General features: G+C 36.5%; 1 protein-coding gene and 1 long non-coding RNA gene across 5 annotated transcripts in view; one reads left to right on the top strand and one right to left on the bottom strand.

The window, feature by feature from the left end:
• The window catches only part of BBOX1 (gamma-butyrobetaine hydroxylase 1), an 87,742-nt gene extending 78,599 nt beyond the window's left edge, over positions 1-9,143 (top strand). For 3 of the 4 annotated variants that reach the window (XM_009460124.4, XM_016920592.3, XM_016920591.3), the window contains exons 6-8: positions 1,119-1,315; positions 7,111-7,277; positions 8,763-9,143. In XM_009460124.4, coding sequence (XP_009458399.1) covers positions 1,119-1,315; positions 7,111-7,277; positions 8,763-8,923 — 525 coding nt within the window. In that variant the 3' untranslated portion in view covers positions 8,924-9,143. The remainder of the gene's footprint in view (positions 1-1,118; positions 1,316-7,110; positions 7,278-8,762) is intronic. The other variant, XM_016920593.3, reaches the window with a different exon arrangement.
• LOC107967049 (uncharacterized) overlaps positions 1-20,267 on the bottom strand; it is a 181,740-nt gene that overhangs the window by 77,271 nt on the left and 84,202 nt on the right. The window lies entirely within an intron of this gene.

A 20,267-nucleotide genomic window follows, 5' to 3' on the forward strand; every position in this document is an offset into this window, starting at 1 on the left:
GTTGCTTCACTCACTGTTTTTGCAGAAGTCACATGCTGAATAAAGTAACATTCAGAAGGAAAATATTTTTGGTTCTGAATGACTCATATGAAGTAAAATTGGGTTTTATACATGACAGGCATATATTTGCCTTTTAACCTAGCAATAAAAGTATTGTCAGGCTCCATCATCTTTTTTCTATTTGAAGATTGTATTAAAAGTGTAACTGTACAAAAGAAAGTATCAAGGGGCCTTGACATATGTAAATAACATTAAAAAATGATCTTTTTAAAAATTAGCACTTGAAATATTCTGTCAGTTCATGATGGCAAAATCTAAAAGGATTTAAAGAACACTGTGATCCTCCAAAAACAAAGTTATGCTATTGTTTTGCTACTCTGACCAGTTCCTTCCTCAAAAAAAAAAACAAAACATAATCCTATGTAACACCACTGGCCTAATACTTTGCAGCTCAGTTCCGACTACATTACTTTCATATTCAAAAGCCTTCAGTGAATTCCCTCTATGCACAAATACAAAAGCCCTTCATCTGATATTTAAGACTCTGCATCACGAGGCCTCAAATTGCCCTTCCAACCTGATTCACTCTTTCTATTTATGGCCCTCTGCTGTAGCCAGACTTTTTATTACCCAGTGAACTGTGCATTTTTGCACATCATTATTTCTGTCACTTGATTTGCTTTCTCGTTCTATTCTGCATAACCCAAATCTCATCCATTCCCCTTTGCCTAACTTACCCGCCTCTTCCCCTTGAAATCCTTCCCTGCCTACTCCAACATCAAGTGCTCCATCTCTGCAGCTCTTACAACCTGTTCTTTTTGTTTGCTAATGAGCATTATCATGCCTGCATCTATGTCTTCAACTGTAACATGTTTGAACTATACAGTATTGATTATAAGCAACTTTTTTCTTCCCAACTCTTTTCTGATGACATAAGAAAGACAAAAAAAAAAAGTTTTTTGGCTTTGGTTCATTCATAGCTTTTTGAATCTTTAACATAGTATCAAAAATGGTGCATGTATATTATTTTATTTTATTATTTATTTTATTGAAGATTAATTCTAATAATTAAAATGTAATTTAATATTTATTTAATAATGCATCTTTTCTTTTTATAGGTTCAGCTTCTTCACTGCATAAAGCAAACAGTCACAGGGGGTGATTCAGAAATTGTAGATGGGTTTAATGTGTGCCAAAAACTAAAGAAAAATAATCCTCAGGCATTCCAGATTTTGTCCTCTACCTTTGTGGACTTTACAGATATTGGAGTGGATTACTGTGATTTTTCTGTACAATCAAAACATAAAATTATAGAGTAAGTACTATTTATAAATTTCCCATAGCAATAAAAGAATTGACAGCAAAAGATCCACTAATCTAAAGTTTAAACAGCACAAAACTTCAACGAACTTCAGAGCTTTATTTTTATTAACATTTCACCCAATTTTAGAGTGATAGTATTTTCACCATAAAAGTTTTTATTAAATTACATAAAATTTATCCCTAATCAGGGTTAGAGGAAAAGTAACTAAGATTTCACGTATACTTCATTTTTAGAATATAAGTTCTACATAGCTATAATCAATGTGATTATACTAGTTAGAAGGCTTTTGGCCAGAAGTGAAAGAATATAACTCAAAATAGGTTGATCCCAAGAGTTAAACAATGTCATCTGATATTGGTCTCTTTTTTCTTCTTAGCTTTGCCATCTTCTATGTTAGCTTTATTTTCAAAGATGATCAGCAGAAGCTCCAAGATTTCATTTTCCTTACAGCTAGTAATCACACCACAAACAACGCTTTTACTTCCCAATAAAGCTAGATGACTCAATCCCTAATTTCTGTCCAAGTCTATCCCTGAATCAATCATCATGGCCAGTGGGTTAGAGAATTCTGATTGTCCATGCCTGGATCACATGTTCAACTCTGGAGCAGGGTCAGCCTCATCTGAATCACACAGACTGAGAATGAAACAGGGAGGCTCCCCAAAGAGATACTAAGCCAACAAAGATCATATATTACCTACACAGAACATTTTGTATTCTCCCTTTCTTTTTATTTAATATTATTTATTATAATTTTTCCAAGTACCTACAAAGGCCACAAATTCATCTTTTTATTTGCAAATTAACTTACATTTTGTTTCTACAACCGTTTATTTAATTATACCTCGATTAATTTTGGTAGGGGGGTATAATTTTAGAATTGAGTTTAAATTTTTCTATTAAGAGAAACAGCCAAATGGTATGAAAATAAACTCATTTAGAAAATAATTAAATCCCCAGTACATTCATTTATTCATTCAACAAATATTTATTGAGGCCAGCCACTTTTCTTGGTACTTGGAATACATCAGTGGACAAAACAAAGATCTCTCCCCTCATATAGCTTATACTCTAATGGGGGAAGGGAAATTTTAAAGATTTTTAAACAGATGAGTAAATTATAATAAAAGTTAAAAATTATTAAATGCTTAAGAAAAAAAGGAAAAGCATAGCAAGATAAGGGGAATCTGTAGGGCTTAGCAAGGACGGAAATTGCATTATTAAAGAGCGTGGTGAGGGAAAGCTTTACTGAGATTTGAGCAAACACTTAAACGAGTGATGGAGTTTTCAGAAGAGAAGCAGTTTCCCGAAACTGCTAGACCAAAAGTTCTAAAAGGATCCTAAGGACGTGTCTGGAGTGTTCAAGGAACAGCAAGGAGACCAGTGTGACTGGAACAGAGTGAAGGAGGCAAGTATTAGGGGAGGAAGTCAGGTAGGGACAAGTTCCTGTAGAGTCTTGTTAGCAAATTATAACAGTAACATTTACTCTGAGTGAAGTAAGAAGTTGCTGCAAGATCCTGATCAAAGGAAAGACTTTGATATTTATGTGAATTTAGTTATATTTTAAATGGGTCACCCTGACTGCTAGAAAGAGCAAGGATAGTAGCGGGAAGACTAGCTAGGAAGCTACTGCATGACTCCAGGCTAGCAATGGTGGTGCCTTGAACATGAGTGGCTAGAGTGACAGCAGTGATGGTGTGGAGAAGGATCAGTTTTTGGTTACGTTTTGCATGTATAAACAGATTGTTTTCGTGAAAGACTGGAGGAAGTGTCTGAGAAAAAGATAGACGTCAAGAATGAAATTCTAGTTCAGAATAAACCTGAGACGTTTTCTAAGAATTCACTCATCAAGGTGAAAAGGAAATAACTTGAGACCCTTAGTTATAATGTGACAGTTTTAACTAGTCAAATATTACCTTAAAAATTCATGACAAATCAAAATTTTGTTAAGACACAATACGATTACAGATTCTGCAAGGCTAGTGAACAGAGGCAAGAAACATAGCTATAGATAAGATTAACTGAATGTCCACCATGTGGCTCATGACTTGGCTTTGATATTTTCTGTAGTAAAATTTCAAAATTTGGCCATGTGTGAGGTCTCAGGAATAGCCCCTAGAGAATAAATATCAAGTGGTTAACATTAATTCACTTAAAAGTATATTTTCAACAACAGGAAATGAAACAGAGCGTTCTCAGTTAACAGAGGGCCTCCATCTCCTAAGTGTTTGGGTTAATTTAATTTTCTTTGTGGTTAAATTCTTAAATTTTTATGTCCTAGTACAAAAATGTCTTTTATGCTACTGACTGAATTAGTTATAATTCAGTACAAAGAAAAATAAATCAATAAAGAAACAAGCAAAAATAATGACAGTGAGACTCAGCTATCCTATCAACTACACATTCAATCACGTAAATTCAAGTCTTTTACTTGCCAGCTGTGTAATCTCTCATGTGATTATTTACCCTTGCTGATCCACAGTACATTTTCCAGTTAAAAAAACGAAAACAAAAAATACTGCCACACATGATTGAAGTAGGAATTGCAGAGTTAATATATGGAAGCCCCTACTATTGTGCCTAGTTTAGAAAATGCAGAATACATTTTAGCTAGTTATAATATGCATGAAGTCCAACACACTTACTGGGGAGAGATTTCTATTTCAGGTCTGAGTTTCTAGAAACCAAAGCAAACAGAGAATATAATCAGTTATAAGACAAGATGCTTTCGAAGTCCGAAATAAATTTTTCCTGCAGATCCTCATAAATTATGACATGGTAGACAACACTGTACTAGTATTCCCACAACAAATACAACAAGTTCCATAAAACATTGTATCTATCAATGAGACATAATGCTGTCACTAATGAGGAGTATTCACAACACAAACTGTGGAAGATCATTTTAAAAGTCCTTTCTTTGGTTTTTTTTTTGTTGTTGTTGGCATCATTGATAATGTTTTGCTTTTGCTGGTTCACTGCCACTACGTTGTTGGTTTAAGTTTAATTAATTTGTCCTTTATGTATAGCGAATGTATAGCCAGTTACTCCCATCTTTTGTGGCTTTTTACCTTTCCTCAGCATGCAAACTTACATTAGACCCTGCTGTTCTGTTACAAGGCATCAAATTTCTTGCTAACCTTCAATTTTGCATTTTAGGTTGGTCTTCAAGGTACCAGCTACCCATCTCCTCTAACATTCTTCAATCCTCAGAATAATGTCCCCTCTATATCTTACAACAAAATTTGCTTTCCATTCCCCTATTATTGCTGAGAATGCTAAATAATAAATTTGTGTCTTGTTTTCTCAGATAAACAGTAGGTAAAAGAAAGCAGGGACTGTGTTACACTATAACACACACAAAAAGTTGATTACTTTTCTATATAGGTGAACTCTTAAAAATGAAAGCCTAATCTAGTATACCATGAGGCATTCAATTCTGATTTTCATTACATTTATTAATCACAAAGTTCATTTCACTGATACATGAGGATATACCCAAGGACTCTAGAATAGTTAGCTCATAATTAGCATAACCATTCAAATCAAGGAGCTATGGTAATAGTGGAAGAAAAGTAAAGCAGATCTTGAGGGTGACTGAAACAGACGACCCCCCAGAAGTTCCAAAGTCATGACATCCCTTGGCGGATGACACAGAGGATAATGTTATATGTACAGAATACATAACAAGAAAAAAAAAAGAGGAAAGTGGGTCAGAAGCAGTAGGGTTAGAATCTTGAAGGTAATATCAAAAGGCAAATGGCCTCAGACACTGTGACAGAGGTCTGAAACCAGCAGCATGAACTCTAAGGGGGTAATTGAAAGGTTGTGTAGTCTCTGTACCACTAAATCCTAGAGGTACACAGTCTTTTCTACTGACTTCCCTTCCATCTGATTCTTTGTACATAAAGCTGTATCCAAAAGGCTCAGAATTCTTGATTTATGTGAAAGCATGTGGAAGCAGGTGGGGTACTCCATTACCTAGTGAGTCACATTTGTATTGTTATTAATACATGCAAATCTATGTTTTAAGAGTCTAAGAGCCTTTTTGAAAGCCTGTTCCTTCCTTTTACTTCTTGCCCAGTGTGGGTTCAATAGGTAGTTTTAAGGCCTTACCCAATAAGCAAAGAATTGGTGCTAATCACCAACTGTTGAGTTTACCATTACAATTGCCGTTTGGCTCAGAGCCACCATGCACAAGGGGCCCTGATCGTCACAATTTGTACTTCACTGTCAATGGCATCTTTCCCCATTTGTTGATAATATTCACTAAATGTAACCCAGACCCCAAACCAGGGTCACCAAACCCAGGTGTATGTGTGTTTGGTCTGACCGACCAAGCCTTGGCCCTGGTCAGTTGTTGGCTCTCATTAGCACTTCCTGCACTTGTCCTTCTAGGATGCTGCTCCCAGGAGTAATCCTAGGTACTTTGCCACCATCCTTGGTCACCTTCAGTTTGCATGCATTCATCCTGTTTCTACCTAAAGAAAAGATAAAGTTGACTGACACTTTAAGATTGTCTGAAGGTCCACCTTCCCAATAAGCTACAAAAGAGTTTCCTCTTTTTGCCTCTGTATCTGGGTGATGTTCATGTCTTGCTAATTATAACCACCAAAGCTCAAATCTAAGAAATAATGTGCTTTCCTTATTTATTTATTAATTTATTTTTTTGAGACAGAGTCATACTCTGTTTTCCATGCTGGAGTGTCGTGGTGCGATCTCCGCTCACTGCAACCTCTGCCACCTAGGTTCAAGCAGGTGCCTGCCACCACACCCAAGTAGCTGGGATTACAAGCATGGGCCACCATGCCCAGCTTTTAATTGTTTCTGTATTTTTAATAGAGACAGGGTTTTGCCATGTTGGCCAGGCTGTCCTCGAGCTCCTGACCTCAACTGCCTCGCCCACCTTGGCCTCCCAAGGGAGGCAGGGATTACAGGTGTGAGCCACTGTGCCTGGCCTTCTTTCTTTATATTAAATGCTGTATTATCTTACATTGGCATGGTCATAATCCATATTTTGAGAAAGAGAATAGAGATCACAACATTAAGAGCTCTCAAATTACTAAAAATAAAAACCTTAGTGCCCTCCCAAGGTACTAAAAAATATAGAGAGTGATATGTGTAACAATCATTTATTAACTGTCTGTTATGTCCAGGCTCTATGTTGAGTGCTAGGAATACAACATTAAATGAGATACAGCACCATCTTCTGGAAGACTCAACACTAAGATAGGTAGGATGAGTAAATAGATAGAAAGAATATACCTCAGGCTAGTCCCTTCTTTTCTCATGCTTTGGTTTTCCCACCTGTAAACTAAGGATTGAATTAGAATCATGCATTTCAAACTATTTAAAAAATAGAATTTTCTTCCCATCATACCCTCAAATAAAACCATCACACTTAGAACCTTAATAAATGAAACACATAGAACAATTGACCTATAAATTTGTAACATGAAAGGATTTTAATACCTGTTTCAAATAACAAAGAATGAATGACTTTAACTAAGCATAACAAAATTTTTAACTTGAATCTCTCAGTAATACTTATTTTAATTTAAGTTGAGTTCTCCTGGTACTGAGGTAGTAAGATTTAGAAAAAAATCTAAATGAATGAATGAAAAAAAAGAGAATACATTGTACCACAGGTAGCCTTAATATCTTCTGTACATGTATTTGGATTTTTTAATATGGTGTTTCAAAAATATATTCGAAGAGGAATTGACTTATCAATATAAATAGATATTTCATGAATTATATATTAATTTTTTCTCTTAATAAAACAGGTTAGATGATAAAGGCCAAGTGGTTCGCATCAACTTCAATAACGCAACTAGGGACACAATATTTGATGTGCCTGTTGAAAGAGTTCAGCCTTTTTATGCTGCTCTGAAGGAGTTTGTTGACCTCATGAACAGCAAAGAATCCAAGTTTACCTTCAAGATGAATCCAGGTCAGTGAATACATTTTCTCAAATAACCAAAAGCATGGATTTTCTTCAACCTTAACCACCTAGAATTATATCCAGAGCAGTTTTTCTCAGGTATGGCATGTAGAACACCAACAACAGAATCTTGGTGAGCAACTGACTTGCTTATGTAGTGGACTCGTGGCCCTCATTGAGGCTTATGCTTAATTATTTTATCCTGATAAACAAATAGAAATATCCTCATGATTCTTACTCTAACACACACAAGTGATGCTTACTCATTAGGCTTTACTAGTGGAGACAGTACTACCTGAAATAAAGTAGTACCTAAAGTATTCCAGTTACTTGAAATAAAAAAAGCAGAAAGCATTATATTTTTTCTGGACCATCTCTACTCAGTAAAGTGCCATCAAACCTGAGGCTTTTGGCATCTACAGTAAAAGGTGTAATTTCTCTCTGCTGTCGATTTGGCCAGATGGAAGATTCTTTTCCTGTGTATATATTTTTAATTGATCTTTGGTATAATAAGTTAATAGGAATCTCCATAAATCCACTGCCATGCAGTCACAGCAGGTTAATTTTAAAAATGGCAACATGTAAAATGAAAACATTATAGGGGGAAAAAATACAAAAAATACAAGTTAGAATCCAAGCTTCGACTATTTAATGGCAGTGTAGTTTTGGGTAAATTCCTCAATTTTTTAAAGCTTTGGTTTCTTCATGTGTGAAAAGATGAGAGAATACTTTCTTTTCAGGATTCTTATGAGGCTTAGAAATAATGTGGCATAAAATACTAGGCACACAGAAGACAAACTAAGAATTTCACTATCCTTTTTATTTTCTGAAGCTGTTAAACTGAGAAGAAACATTTCTTTTTTTTTTTTTTTTTTTTTTTTTTTTTTTTTTTTTTGAGACGGAGTCTCGCTCTGTCGCCCAGGCTGGAGTACAGTGGCGTGATCTCGGCTCACTGCAAGCTCCGCCTCCCGGGTTCACGCCATTCTCCTGCCTCAACCTCCTGAGTATCTGGGACTACAGGCACCTGCCACCACGCCCGGCTAATTTTTTCTATTTTTAGTAGAGACAGGGTTTCACCATGTTAGCCAGGATGGTCTAGATCTGCTGACCTCGTGATCCGCCCACCTCAGCCTCCCAAAGTGCCGGGATTACAGGCGTGAGCCACCGCGCCCAGCAGAAGAAACATTTCTAATGAGGTATCGATCAGTCAAAACGATACAGATGTTTTACACGAGATAATATTTTAAATAAGAATGATTAAAATACCTTCAGGAGACTACCAAGCTAGGTAGTTTAATTGTCATAAGGTCTAAAGCAGTTTGCATCCAGTGGCCTGATTTGTGTGGAAAAGTAAATGTGCAGTTTCATGTAAAGAAATAAGCGATGATTCTTGATGTGAACCAAGCAGCAGCTGTGTTTTGCATGTTACATTTTCTAGCTCTGTAAGTCATTTAAACACACAATTATTCATATTGGAAAAAATCTTTTCTTTAGGTGATGTGATTACTTTTGATAACTGGCGCTTACTTCATGGCCGGCGTAGCTATGAAGCAGGAACTGAGATATCCCGCCATCTAGAAGGAGCTTATGCTGACTGGGATGTGGTCATGTCAAGGCTTCGTATCTTAAGGCAGAGGGTCGAGAATGGAAACTGAAGTCACCTGTAGATAATTTTAATAAGATTCCAATGACCATATTTTGTGAGATATGGCACATTATTCACAGACCATGATCTTTGTGATTTACATATAATTTCCTTCACAATGAACATGTAACTTCTCTCACAAGAGTACTCTTTACTTTGTAATCATATACAATGTCAACTTTTTAGATGTTTCACCACTCTTTTGCAAATAAAGCATCCTTTCTGCTCTGTTGCATGCCTGTTCTAATTTCTTTTGCCCATATATGAGTATCTCCAGAATGTCTACAAATAGTTTTTGTAGCAAATGAAACATTTCTTCAAATAAGCCTTTTGTTTCAAATAAAACTTGTCTCAAAACATGCTTCTACCCTGTTGCCTATAGGATCTCATTTTCCAAGACTGCACACGACCATCTTTAGCATGCTTGGAAAAGGTTTTATATTTCCAAAGATCTGTTTTATGCACTTTTATTATAGAATTCTTTTATCCAAATTTCCAGACCTTGCCAATTTAGTGATTCCAACATTTTCTTTTACTACCTAAATTACGACATCTAAACAAAGCATGATTAATAAAGAGAAAATCTAGTCTCACTTTTTTTTTTTTTTTTTTTTTTTAGACAGAGTTTCACTCTTGTTGCCAAGGCTGGAGTGCAATGGCGCTATCTCAGATCACTGCAACCTCCACCTCCGGGGTTGAAGCAACTCTCCTGCCTAAGCCTCCTGGGTAGCTGGGATTACAGGTGCCTGCCACCGCACCCAGCGAATTTTTTGTGTTTTTAGTAGAGACAGGATTTCACCATGTTGGCCAGGCTGATCTCAAACTCTTGACCTCAGGTGATCCACCGGCCTCAACCTCCCAAAGTGCTGGGTTTACAGGAGTGAGCCACTGCACTCAGCCTCGTTTAATTTTATCTTGTCCCAAATAAATACTCCCAACCGCTGTCAGCATTGCTTCCATGTGTCTATGAATCAGATCTCCTCATTTCTTGTTTTTGACTAACAACTGGACAAGGTAAAACCAAGAGACAGGTACTACTTATGAATAACACGATGTCTGCAAATCTCTGGACAGCTTTCCCTGCTGGTCCCAGCTTCCTCCATAGTCACTGCCTTGCCCTAGTGATGGAACACAGGTGTCACTGCCAGCAATGGAAGTCCTATTCTTATTGAATCCAGTCTCTCTCTATCCCTGCCAAGAAGACTTAGCATTACCATTTGCTGAAATCCTGGTAGTTCATAGAGTTTTGGACCTAATCAAGCTTCCTGTTCGAAAAGTCTTAATTATTGCCACCACTGCAGAGCTCTCTACTTGTTGCCTCCAGACCAAGTAGAAAACATTACTTCCATTGTTGTTTTGACTTTTGCTGCACATCCACTTCAATTTCCACAAAGTGTGCCCATGGCACAGGGAGTCTAGATGAAGACCACCTTTAGCCTATGTGGGCACACCACTCGGACACTTTGAATTCTGGTATGAAGTCCACATCTCCAGCCAAGACTCCTCCTTCCCTTATAACACTACCCCTTTCTGGGGTCCTCATTGTCCTTTTCTATCATCTGGTCTTGATTTGGGCTACTGTAGTATATCACATGTTTGATTCCTTTGAACTACAAAGGGAATGAGTTGGGTTCTCAATCCCATACCTCCTAAAATGCTCCTAGAATAAAAACAAGTAAATTCAAGATGCATGGCCTGATTCTAAAACGCAACATTCAATACCTAAAAACAAATAATTTGCTGGAGTGACCCTAGATTCATCCATTCATAGCATCTAAATCCAAGGCACTTGCCCAGCTAAAGTGACTTCTTATACTTTTACTTATTTAACAGATATTTATCACATATCTGATATATGTCAGGCACTCTGCTAAAATAAGAATACCAAAGGACATGAAATTTACCTTCTTAGAGTCTGGTAGGGGAGCAGATAAGGATATAAATTATAATGTGCTGTGTTAACAGAATGACCCTCAGGAAGGCAACCAAACCAGACTGGGAATGCTAAGAAAAACTTCAGTCTAAGTTGAATTATAAAGGTTCATAGCAGTTTTCCAGGCAAAGATGGTGAAATAAAACTCCAAGTTAAAGGGCAGAAGAGGCACAGAGAATTGAGAGTAGAAACATGGCATGTGTTGACTTACAAGTGAAAGAAATAGATTACGATGTAATGTGAATTCTGGAGTTGTATGCCTAGGTTCAAACCACGTGTCTTTGGACAAATAACTGTTACTGTTCCCCTTAAGCCTCATTATTTCTATCTATAAATGAAACTAATAACAGTTCTTATCCCATTACATTTTTATGAGGATTAAATGAAAGTTCATGTAAAGCAGTGTTTTCTCAAATTTCTCAGATGATAAGTCACACCCATGGTGCTTTTTTAAAAAATACATCTTCCCAGATCATTCCCTGAGGATTATGATTCAATGGGTCTGGGATGAGGACCAGGAATTATATTTTTAGCAAGGATCCCAGGTGATATTCATCATCAGTGAAGTTTGGAAAATACTGATATAAGACATTTAGCATAGTTCCAGGATCAGGGTTAGTACTCAATAGATATTAACTATAAATTAGTTATAAAAGCAGAATTTGCAGAGGAAGAGGGTGATTTAGTATGAGAAGGGATATATGAAGCTGGAAACAGAAACAATGATCAAGTCATGAAATGTCTAAATGCATGTTACATTAAGGAGTTAGTATTTTATCTTGAAAGCAATTAGGAACCATTTAAAGGTTTTTAAGGAGCAAAGTGCCTTGATTAGATATTCATTTCTTAAGGATTCATCTAGATTCATGGTGAAGGGAATTGTAAACAGGCAAGAAAAAAGGTCATAAAACTATTTATGAGGTAACTACAGGAAGCCAGATGCAAAATTAAGGAGCACTGAATTAGAACACTGGAAGAGGGAATCAAGAGATACATAGAAAGCAAAATCTAGAGGACGTGACCCACTGCATGTAAAGAATGAGGGAGAGTCTAGCTTGTTGTCTTATCAGTTTATAGTTAGGAGAAATGGGTTGTGCACAGGGAAAAGAAGCCACAATAGTAGGATCAAGGTTGTTCAGCAATAAAATCGATTTCGAACAAACTGAGATTTGAGTTGCCACTGAGCTATTCCATCTGACAGTTGGATATATGTGCACATTGACTACGGAACAGAAATCTGAATTAGAGGTCTACACTTGGAAAGTATATAGATGGTAGTTGAAATCATCTTATGTTTTCCTGGAGACATTTAGTGATGTGACCAAAGTCACATCCCTAATGGGTGGATGATAAGCTAATGATATTGGCCTAGCTTATAGAATCAGTTACACTCAGAATCAGAGAAGGCTTATATTCAAAATCCGAAATATCTCTTACATATTATATTTTGTCTCTTAAAAAACAGCATTCCAAGCCACTACTCCATGGCCTGACTGTTTCCTTTTCTATTGCAAATATTATTTCTGTCCTGGAAAGGAGACACAGAAGGTTTGGATGCAGTTAAACAATTTCTAAAGTGTTATATAGGACATGACATATTATGGGCTACAGCAGCTGGTGCTAACTGAAGATGATTAGGTTTCCTGGATATAATTGTCTAAAGATTTGACTTCTCCCCAACCTCATAATAGACCTGATGTAAGTTGGATTAGAATTTACCCTTATTTGGCAGTATGGATTCTTACTCTCTGTTCCATTTCTCTGATTTGACTTGGAGAATGTTAGCTACTTGGCTAGTTCATCAAAATGACTCCACAGGTCACCAGAATTACATGTCACAAAGTATTTTCATTGGTCTCTACTTCTCTCCCCAGTCAACCACTAAAGGGCAGGCAAAAGAATATTGGTATAAAGAATTTAAACAAAAAAAGAAATTCTATAGAAAAACAGAATGATGCTGAGGGTAATTTCTCTTCAGGAATTTAAACTGTGAAACGAGGTATTTTATAAACAAAAATATTCCTTTATGTTAAATAACATTTTGAGGAGGGATGTCAACCAAAATTTCTTGTATTGAAAATGTAATTTGGTTGGACTTTATGGTTTGGAGCATACCTCTGAGTCTCTGCACATTTTTTCCAGCTGTCTGGAATACCCTGCTCTACAACCCTTTATGCCTGGAAAACTCCCCTTCTTCCTTCAAAGTTCAGCCTAAGATTGGTCAGCAAGATGATAAAGCAGGAGGTTTCCCACTCATATCCCTCCACAGCAACTATAATTTGGCAGCCATCAACAGACAAAAGTGCCTTTGTAGAAGCTTTGGGAGCCACATAGGAGGTTTGAAATCCAGTGAAGCTCAAGACCAAACAGGGCTGTTTTGAAAAGGCAAGTCTACACCCAGGTGTAGGGTTCACTGACCATGGTACCAGCTAAGGACCCCAAAACAGCCCCCAACTTCCTATGGACTTAGATACACACCTGTTTAGCATTGGTCTTGCCAGCAGTACCATCTGCCAAGGGACCCAGGAGAAGTCACACCCCTACTCCATGCCTTAGATAACAGGCCTGCTGACCACAGTCAGCTGAGGACACTGAAGCAGCCTGTGACCCAGCTCCAGTCTTGTGACCCACCAGGATCCATGCCCCTGGAGGCAGACTTTCCTATCTCAATCCCATAGCAGATCTTGAAACAACCCTGCAACTTGGCTCTAGCCCCTTTCAGTTGCAGACCAAGAATGGTCCTCCTCTGCAGTGACCTGCCAAAAGACATACCCATTCATGTCCCAAGAAGCAGATCTGCCAACTTCAGTCATACTACATATCCTGAAGTAGCCCTAGAAAATGGCTCCCGTGAGCCCAGCAGGTGGCATACATATCCATACACCTGGAGGCAAACATACAGGCTACACTCTCAGATATAGACTCTGAAGCAGTAATATAATTTGATTCCAAGCCACCCTGCCAAAGAACCCATCCAGAAACCTACCTAGTAACCTGGTAAGAGCCATCCAAGGGGCCTGGCAAGAGCCACAATTATCTGTAAACCAGATAGCATGCCAGCTGTCTGTGAACCTAACTGCTGCAGACCCTGAAGTAGGTCCTGTCCCAGCTGCCATCTTACTGACCCAGGTCGTGGAGGCAGTCCAGTCTACCCAGGGACCAGACAGGATCCATATCTGACCAGCTCTGGTAATAGGCCAACCAATCACTGAACCCACGATAGACCAATCAGCAGCCATGTAAACTGACCCCAATCCTATACAACTGTGATCCTAGAGGCAATCCATCAAGGCAAGGACCCAACAGGAAAAGGTCTTTACCTGCCAAACCCAGTCTGTAAAAATTGGAAAAGGCGTTTGCTCCTTCAAATGCGCAGACACCAATGCAAGGCTAGATGAACCACAGTAATGGAGGCAAATATGTCATCACTAAAGGAAATTAAAGTTTTAGTACTTGACCCCAGAGAAATGAAGATCTATCAATTTTCTGATAAATAACACAAAGTAATCATCTAAAAGAAGCTTGACAAGATGCAAGAAGACAGGATAGACAACTAAACAAAATCAGGAATAAAATACATGAACAAAATTAGATGTTTAATAAAGAAATAGAAACCATAAAAAAAGACCTAAAAAGAAAACCTGAACTAAAGAACACAATGACAGAGTTGCAAAAGCAATAGATAGCTTCACCAGCTAACTCAATAGTGCTAAAGAATCAGGATACTTGAAGACAAGTCACCTGAAATTATCCAATGAGAGAAACAACAACAACAACAGCAACAGAAAAAAAGAATGGAGAAGAAGGAAGGGAGCATATGGGACCTAAAGGACAGCATCAAGCAAACAAACATATGCACTGTGGGAGTCCAAGAAGGAGAAGAATAAGAGCAGTAGAAAGCTTATTTAAATAAATAATGTGTGAAAACTTCCCAAATCTTGGTAGGAATATGGCTATCCATAATCATGAGGCTCAAGCAACATTAGCTCAAAGAAGATTACACCAATATACATTATAATCAAATTGTCAAAAATCAAAGACAAAGAGAGAATCTTGAAACCAGCAAGAGAACAGCAACTGCAGCCGGCAAGGGAACCTCCATAAAGCTATCTGCAGACTCCTAGCAGAAATCTTCAGGCCAGGAGAGAGTGGGATGACATATTCAAAGTGTTGGGGCTAGCAGGGGGTGTGAGGGAGATATCAATCATGAATACTATACCCATCAAAGCTGTCCTTCAGAAATGAAGAAGAAATAAAGTGAATAGAGGCAAACATGTCATTCCTAGAAAAACAGAAGCTGAGAAAATTCATCACCACTAGACCAGACTACAAAACATGCTAAAGGGAGATCTTCAAGGTGAAATGAAAGGACACTAAGTAACAACATGAAAACATAAGAAAGTATAAAATTCATTGGCAAAGGCAAATATATGGTCAAATTTGGAATATTTGAATACTATAATAGTGGTGCATAAGTCATTTTTAAACCCAGTATAAAAGTTAAAAGATAAAAGTATTAAAAATGTTTACAGCTATAATAATTTATTAATAGATACAGAATATTTTTTTAAAAGCATATCAATAACATAAAATGTGAGGGGTAAAGTAAAAGTGTAGAATTTTAATATGTAATTGAAGTTATCAGTTTAAAATAGACTGTTATACCTGTAAGGTACTTTATGCAAGCCTCATGGTATCCACAAAGAAAACCTCTAGAATCAAAGCATATGCCTATAGATAATCATCACATCACAAAGGAAGACAGAAAAAGAGGAAAAAATAACTACGAACAGAAAACAATTTTTTAAATGGCAGTCGTTTTTTTACCTATCAATAATTACTTTAAGTGTAAATTGATTAAATACTCCAAAATACATTGAGTTACTGAATCAATTAAATAACAGGACCCAACTATATGTTACCTAGCAGAGACTCAATTTACCTTCAAGGACATACCCAGGCTTTAAGTGAAGAGATGAAAATAATATTACATGCAAATGGTAACCAAAAGAGAACAAGGTTGACTATACTTAGACAAGATGAAAAAAGTTAAACTGTTTCCTTGTGTAAATGACATGATCTTATACAAAGAAAACCCTAAAGATGTCACATAAAAATTGTTACAATTAATAAATAAATATAGTAAATTTTCAGGATACAAAATCAGCATACAAAAAAATTAGTCACATTTCTGTACACTAATAATGAACTATCTGAAAAATAAATTAAGAAGATAGTCCTATTTACAACAGCACTAAAAATAATAAAACACTTAAGAATGAACTTAACCAAAGAGGTAAGAGATCTGTGTACTGAAAACTGTAAGACATTGATGAAAGAAATAAATATTAAAGAAGACACAAACACTAAAAACAATCCTAAAATTCATAGGTAGCAACAAAAGGCCCTAAATAGTCAAAGCAATCTTGAATAAGAAAAACAAAGCTGGAAATATCACACTTCCTGATTTCACACTCTCTTACAAAATTATGTAATCAAAACAGTATGGTACTGGCATAAAAATAGACATATTGATGAACAGAACATAACACAAAGTCCAGAAATAAACCCAGACACATATGGTCAACAAATCTTTGACAAGGACCCCAAGAACACACATGGGGTAATGATAGTCTCTTCAATAAATGGTGAGTCAGATATGGCAGAAATGTTGGAACTATTAGACCAGGAATTTTTTTATGATTAATATGTCCTTGTAATAGAAAAAAAGTAGGCAGCATGCAAGCACAGACGGATAATGTAAAGAGAGAGATGGAAATTCATAGAATCAAAAAGAAATACTGGAGATAAAAACAACTATAACAGAAATGTATAACACCTTTGATGGGTTCATTAGTAAACTGGACATGACTGAGGAAAAAAAATCTCTGAGTTAGAGGACATAACAATAGAAACTTCCCAAACTGAAAAATAAAGAGAAAAAACTTATTAAAAAAAAAAACAGAACAGAATATCCAGGAACTGTGGGACAACTACAAAAGGCATAATGTGTAACTGTTGTGGGAAGTCAGGGACCCTGAACAGAGGGACCAGCTGAAGCTGCGGCAGAAAAACATAAATTATGAAGATTTCATGGACATTTATTAGTTCCCCAAATTAATACTTTTATAATTTCTTACACCTGTCTTTACTGCTATCTCTGAACATAAATTGTGAAGATTTCATGGACATTTATCACTTCCCCAATCAATACTCTTATAATTTCCTATGCCTGTCTTTACTTTAATCTCTTAATCCCATCATGTTTGTAAGCTGAGGATGTGTGTCGCCTCAGGACCCTGTGATGATTGTGTTATCTTTACAAATTGTTTGTAAAACATGTGTGTTTGAATGATTTGAAATCTGGGCATCCTGAAAAAGAACAGGATAACAGCAATTTTCAGGGAACAAGGGAGATAACCATAAGGTCTGACTGCCTGCGGGGCCTGGCAGAACACAGTCATATTTGTCTTCTTGCAGAAAGCAAATAGGAGAAATATCGCTGAATTTTTTCCCAGCAAGGAATAACCCTGGGGAAGGAATGCATTCCCAGGGGTAGGTCTACAGATGGCCGCTCTGGGACTGTCTGTCTTATGTGGTTGAAGATAAGGGATGAAATACGCCCTCGTCTCCTGAAGTGCACTCAGGCTTACCAGGATTGGGAAATTCCAGCCTGGTGAATTCTAGTCAGTCTGGTTGTCTGCTCTCAAACCCTGTTTCCTGTTAAGATGTTTATCAAGACAATACGTGCCCAGCGGGACATGGAACCTCATCAGTAATTCTAATTTCACCCTCTGCCTTGTGATCTTTTATTGCCCTCTGAAGCATGTGATCCCTGTGACCTACTCCCTATTCATACACCCCTCCCTTTTTGAAATCCCTAATAAAAACTTGCTGGTTTTGCAGCTCAGGCGGGCACCACAGAAACTGCTGATACATGATGTCACCCCCAGAGGCCCAGCTGTAAAATTTTTCTCTTTGTACTCTTTATTTCTCAGACCGGTTGACCCTTAGGGAAAATAGAAAAGAACCTACACTGAAATATTGGGGGCTGGTTTCCCTGATATGTAACAGGAATATGAGGAGGAGAAAGACGGAAAGGTGCAGAAGCAGTATTTGAAGCAATAATAACTAATTTCCCCAAATTAATATCAGATGCTAAACCAGAAATCCAAGAATTTCAGAAAACAACAAGCCAGATAAATCCCAATAGCAACAAAAACTACACCTAAGCATATTATATTCAAAGTTTGAAAATCAAAAATAAAGAAAGAAACCTTGTTAGAAGTCAGAGGGAAGAAAACACTTTACCTACAGAAAAACAAGAATAAGAATTACACCATACTTGTCTTCAGAAACCATGCACACAAACAAGCAAGAAGACAGAGAAGTGAAATATTTAAGTGTTGAGAGAAAGAAAAACATCAACCTAGAATTCTGTACCCAGAGAAAAACAATCCTTTAACAGTGATAAAGAAATAGAGACTTTCTAAAACAAAAATTGAGGGAATTTGTGGCCAGTAGACCTGCCTTACAAGAAATGTTAAAAGAAATTCTTCAGTGAGAAAGAAAAAGATGTAGGCCAGAAACTCTAATCTACATGAAAAACGAAGAGCATCAGAGAATAAATAAGTGAAAGTAAAATAAAACATCACTGTACCTTGAGTGGTAATTAGGTTCTCAAGTTTTTGGTTACATGAATCCTTCAGTCAATGTCTCTGATGAGAATCAGCTTTTGCCAGCTTTAGTTAGAACGTGAACTACTTTGATCAAGTCTCAGGACTTCTTTCTTTCATTTAATGTTAGTAGATAGCACTGAGTGTTTTCCATGTTTATAATGTTAATATCAGGCTACAGTGTTACCATGTTGGTATCAGACTGCAATCATTGTAATAAAACCAGAGGATCTTGCTCTCTTGTGGGATTCTAGGCTCAGGCGTTTGACTTTAGAAAGTTCATGAACACCCTGAAATTATACGTACTATGTATTTATGCATGTGGTATGTATCACACATGTTTTTCTGAGTCAAAAGATTATTAGTTCATCAGATTTTTGTAGGTAACTGAGATCCCCTGTAAAAACAAACAAATAAACAAACAAAAAACTATTCTTATAAAGTTCTTATTGAGCCCTTGGATGAAAAAAACATTACTTGGGTTTTTGCCTTTTACAGCTTTTCAAAAACACTTCCAATCCATTCATTTGCTTATATTTATAACAGGTCTCTGAAAAAGGCAAGGTTGTTCTGCCCTTATGCCAGTAGAGGAGACAGTCTTTTCATTTTGTTTGGTAGAACACCACATCAAAATGAGATGAGTTTGTGTTCATCTTTACTTCAATACTGCTAGTGGATAAGATTAGTCAGTCTCATAGAAAAAAAAAAAAAGGATAATCAAAACTAGCTATTATTCTTTACAATATTACTCTTTGTGATAGCTAGTTTTGATTATCCTTTTTTTCCTACTGAATTAACCAATTATTTTGTTAACATGTATACAACCATAATAAATGCCTTTAGTGATGATCGCTGTGTCAAGTCTTAATGGAAGCTGCCCCTTCCCATCATTAAGATAAGCAGTGTGAACAGGTCAGTGTAAAACCCAACAGTACAATCTGAAATTATTAGGAAGTATCCCTTTAGAAGGTACTACCCTCAGATTCATTACCACAAACACCCACCTCCCAACTTTCCCCATCCTCACCACCCAGTAACCTAAAGAAAGCACAATGAGTATACTGTGAACAGACTTGGAATTTTATTTCTGCTAAAACTGTAAATTTTTTTCTAATTCCAATTTAGTTTTAAAGATTTGAAAATAGAAACAGATGGGGTTAGCAGATGTTATTAAGAAAAATATTTCCTACTTAAATGCTACATACCCAATGTAAGCATTTAATTAAATATTTGAGTAACGTTTAAAAGCCATTTTTAGAGGAAGAGGAAAAGCCATTATTTTCCTACAACTTTTATTATGAAATTTTTGTCTGATAATCACCCAACGTTGATTTTTCAGAAATTTCTTCATAAACTTGGATTCCCCTTCCCTCTAGAAATAATGAAATAACCTTTTGCATTACACTCCAATAAATACTTAGATCTATAAAACATGAAATCATCTTAAATGTCATTAAATTCACTATTTCCAAAAGTATGATAACAATATCATTAGCAATAGATAGTTATTTTAAAATTTCAGAATTTAAACTTTTTAAAAATGTTTGTTATATATTTTATAGTTAAAATTTTCTAATTATGGTAAGTGATGCTGATTTTCCATTTATAATAATTACATAAAGCTCCTTTTAAAATTAAACTTAAGTAACTATTTTAAAAATACTACTAACAGTGCAGGTGGTACTATTTTGAAGGTAGTACTGAATTGACCAAAGTTTGGAAAATGCTGATCATTTTATGAACAA

Source organism: Pan troglodytes, chromosome 9 (assembly GCF_028858775.2).
Source record: "Pan troglodytes isolate AG18354 chromosome 9, NHGRI_mPanTro3-v2.0_pri, whole genome shotgun sequence".
Taxonomy (NCBI): domain Eukaryota; kingdom Metazoa; phylum Chordata; class Mammalia; order Primates; family Hominidae; genus Pan; species Pan troglodytes.